A 4,384-nucleotide genomic window follows, 5' to 3' on the forward strand; every position below is an offset into this window, starting at 1 on the left:
TGACACACCTGAAGGACATTTCTATGTTAATCTGATGTCAGGAGGTCCATTTGTCATCAGGTATGACATTTTATTGAAATAAAAGAATGCAATTTTACTGCTAAATAACTGTTTTTTGCTAATTAATTTCTTTTTACTTTATCACCCTGTAATGTATTATATATGCTTGTTGTATTTAACAAAGAATGAAGTGTAAAAAATAAAGGCACAAAAAACAGGATGAAAGTCATTCTTCAAATTGCTTAATCCAGTCTATGAAAATGCAAAGGAATTCCAACCTCATCAGAAGAGTGTTTCATAAAGTCATCAGCTCTGACATCATCAATAAAACCCCTCACACCGTGTTGGAACTTACACCGTCACCATCAAAGGCGGCTCCAAAGTCATATTCTCCACTTTTCATGGTGTTAACCAGGTCAGCGGCGTAGGTCAAGTTGGGGTCAGGGTGATGACCGCCGAAGTCCTCCTTGGGGACGCAGTTCACAGCCGAGTTGGCAGGAGAACCCAGCTCTTCACAAACTATCTTCTTAATATAAGGGCCAACCACTAGAGGGAGGAAATGTGTTGATTAATAATACCCTGATACAAGGCCGAACTGTCATTTCCTCAATGTTTTTTTTTACCTCCATGCATAGCATCCAGGCGCACGTTAATGTGGTTGGGGCCAGAAAGAAGATCTTTCAGTGCAGCAAAATCAAAGATGCCTCGCAGCATCTCAGCGTAGGCTTCAACCGAGTCAACAATCTCAACTGAGGAGAAAATATCCACATTTTAAGTCGAAGAACTCACAAGACATAAACACTAGTGGCTTGAGCCAATACATTTCAAATTAAATGAAAACATGAAATTAAACGTCAAAAGTTTTTGTTAGAAATAAAGATCTGATGAGCTTTAAATGAGTTTAATGAAAATAAATCATTGCTGAACCTATGAAGGGCTTAAAAGTGTCCACTTCGAAGGTCTGCTTCCCAATCTTAGCCAGATCCACTTTCAGCTCAGGGCAGATATGATACTCCTGTAGGCCTTTGCTGATCTCAAATATTTTATTTGTAATGCCTTCAGGAGCAGGTCCTGGAAAAAGAAAAGTGGTATGAAAACAATGATTAACAGAAATACTGGGGTTAACAAGAGATAAAATGCAGAAAATAATGCATTCTTCTGTTTGCATGTCAGACTCAGGCCTGAGATCTCCTCTCACCTCCACTGGAAATATTGTACTTGATGCCAAAGTCTCCACTTGGACCCCCTGGGTTGTGGCTGGCTGTGAGAATGATGCCACCCACTGCCTTTATCTTGCGGATCACACAGGAGACAGCTGGGGTGGACATTATGCCATTCTGACCAATTACAAGGTGATTAATCTGCAAAAGAATCCACAGATTAATCTATGATTTGCAATGCTCTCTGATCAAAGTCAGTACAATACATGATCAAGCTTTTAGCTAGGAATATTTTATATGTGTACTCCTTGGTATCACAGCTTTGTGCGGCATAGAGGGGTTCAGGGGTAGGGCGTATCTCTGAAACAATATTTCCTGTACTTTGAGGAGGAATGCAGCTAACACCTTGTCTTTGTTACATTATAGGAGGTATGTGTGCTTGACTAGAGGTGGAAATTTCAGATGGAAGCAATGTGATTATTGTCATGTTTAATATTAGGTTTCATAGGTTAATTCAAAAAATCTGAAAGTGTAATGCAACTTTCACGCCACCATTTGGCAGCAAAACAGAACCTGCTGCTTCATTTATGATGCTTGTACACTAAAAAGGACAGAGATGCATCAACAATGTTGCTGAAGCATGTCAAGTAAAATGTGTACAGATGCATCTGGTGCTTCGGTCGCTCCTGTGTTCAATGGCAGAGAACGGCTTTGCTATATTTGCTAAGATCAGTGGGTAAAAAGTAGTTTTCATACATTTCTTTGCAGGAAAGTCCACCAAGAAAACATCATCTGTGCAGTTAGTTTATAAAGATTATAATCCTGCCTTCAAATATTTCACTGTCTGAGCTGCACAGACCCCACATTGCGGTGGTGCACTGTCACTGGGAATCCCTAGCAGCAGCTGCCTCAGATGCAGTTGCTTCTTGGGGATTTTCCCCTACAGTTTGTGGCGACTGCAAGATGTTATCCATTTTCAGGTATATGGTAAAAATTGCAGGCACCAAAAAAAAAAGTGAACATATTTTTCCTGCAGATTTCAACATTTTCAGTTAATTTAAGCATTAATAAATAGTTTGTGTGGAGTGATCATAGCTCTCTGCATCAGCAGTGCTGTGTCTGTCTCCTTGCCAGTTCCAGGATCAGCTTCTCTGATTGGTTGATGAGGTGTGTTGAGCAACAAAAATTTATTTTTTCCAACTCCAGCATCTGCTGCTTGTAAAATTTTAAACATTTGAGCAAAGTTTCCAGGGTTGAAAAACAGGGCATACAATTTGTTATTCTTTTTAGTAAAGGCCATACAATGTAAGTCCTTCTGCATTCCTAGCTAAAAGCCTGGTAGGGATTAAAAAGTATGCATAAATACAGAAAAAGAAAATCTTTAAACAGGGTTTTGTCATTATTCTGTGTTTTGGTGAAAATGGGTCAAATCAAGTTTAGCAGCCTAAACACCACAAACTCTTCTATTTCCAGCACCTTCTGCCTGCTGGTATTGTACTGTTGATGCAAAAAATAGAGTCCCTTTAGCCTTTTTACTTTTGAAACCAAGCCACTATCTCATCTTTGTGTTTTATGTAAACACATGAACCCATGTCTGCCTCTTTGTGCATATCCCCATTACACAACCAGTCATTTCCTCACACCAACCCCATATTGCTAAATGTGACATAATGTGATATTTTTGTTAAACCTATTGGTAATACTGATTAATTATGCATATATCTCTCAGCTTTCAGCTGCACTGGTGTTTTCCAGAGAGGGTTATCTATTCTTAGACTGTAACCAACACCATGGACTCTGTCTAGTAACATCCTGAAGTTTTCTATGTAGATTGCTACGACCTAAACATGAACTTCTGATGATTAAATGCGCTAAAGTCACGATTTAAATGGCATTTAGTGATGAATTTTGCAACTTGGGTTGCAGCTGCTTCCATGCCTGTAGGCTTCTGGAGGGCAATGTGACAAACTGCACGTACCGCCCCCCACCCTTCTGTCTAGTCTGTGAAGCATATGTTATCAAAGCCTAATCTCTTTCTAAATGCTTTGATTTTTGTTTCTTCAATAGGCAAATGTGAATCAAGCTGGAGTCAGTAGAAACCTTTTAATCCTGAAGGCCACAGCAGTGCAGCGGGGTCAGTGTGCAAATGTCAAAGGTGAAACGAGAAGGGTTATGGCAAGCCATTTAATTACTTAATAGTAACTTAGATTTTTTTTTATTATATATTGACCAATTCAGTCAAGCATGGTGAACGCCTGACATAGAAATCTTTCAATAGATTAATTTGTATTTAAATTGCAGTAACAGATATTTAATGAAAATCAAGTAAATCATTCTAACTAGGAAAAACAGTTAAAAATGAAATACATAAATCAGGTGCAGATTTAGGGGGTTTGGAAATAGCAGCCAATCTACTATAAGGGGGATATAGATCTATAAGCAAAAATCATATCAGTAAGCCATTGTCCAATAGAGGCTTTTTAAAGAGATGCTGCTATACAAATCTTAGGAAATCCCTTTATGACTAAGGCCTGCGATTGGTTTTAATGGCTGAAAATGTAAAACCAAGAGACTTCTAAAATGCTCAAAAGCCTAGTATATAAGCAGAAGCCTGTCCCCTAAGAAAAGATAACCATTAACCAGTAAGAGTAGAGATAAGACTTCATCTGGGTGACGATCCATGACCTTTAGATGTACTTTGGCATAGGCTGTCTAGACCAGGGGTCAGCAAAGTCATCAATAAATCTATAGAGGCTGTTTGCAATACAATTTTTGTGTTTTATAATTATTCTTTAACCACTGTGGATGCAGGCAAGTAAAAATCCAAAATGTATAAAAAAAAGTGGGAAACATTTTGTACTAATTCTTAATGTTAGATACACCTAAACTGTGGAATTAGTATAAATCTTCCATACATCTTAAATGGTTTTGCCTAAAGCTGATCAAGTTAAATGTTAAACTGACCAACTAGAACTTGTCAGGGAGTTGAAGTCATCTTTAATATAATGTTCCCAAATACAATCTTAGTATATTTACCTCATTTTACCACCACTGTAATTTCTATTCTAACTGGTCAGCTAGATCATTTAGATCAGGGGTGTCAAAGTGGTTCCAGAAAGGACCGTGTGGCTGCAGGTTTTCTTTCCTACCAAGCAATAGCACATCGGACTCCAGTCATCTCATCAAGTGAGTTCAATCAGAACATGATGACTTGATGAGATGAC

The 4,384-nt window shown here is 38.4% G+C and overlaps 1 protein-coding gene across 1 annotated transcript in view; it reads right to left on the reverse strand.

Moving 5' to 3' along the window:
- pgm1 (phosphoglucomutase 1) overlaps positions 1–4,384 on the reverse strand; it is a 12,946-nt gene that overhangs the window by 7,208 nt on the left and 1,354 nt on the right. Inside the window, exons 2-5 of the mRNA XM_015378695.1 lie at positions 1,199–1,361; positions 928–1,071; positions 624–749; positions 356–546 (exon numbers count right to left, since the gene is read on the reverse strand). Coding sequence (XP_015234181.1) covers positions 356–546; positions 624–749; positions 928–1,071; positions 1,199–1,361 — 624 coding nt within the window. The remainder of the gene's footprint in view (positions 1–355; positions 547–623; positions 750–927; positions 1,072–1,198; positions 1,362–4,384) is intronic.

Source organism: Cyprinodon variegatus, unplaced genomic scaffold, assembly GCF_000732505.1.
Source record: "Cyprinodon variegatus isolate N-32 unplaced genomic scaffold, C_variegatus-1.0 Scaffold176, whole genome shotgun sequence".
NCBI lineage: Eukaryota > Metazoa > Chordata > Actinopteri > Cyprinodontiformes > Cyprinodontidae > Cyprinodon > Cyprinodon variegatus.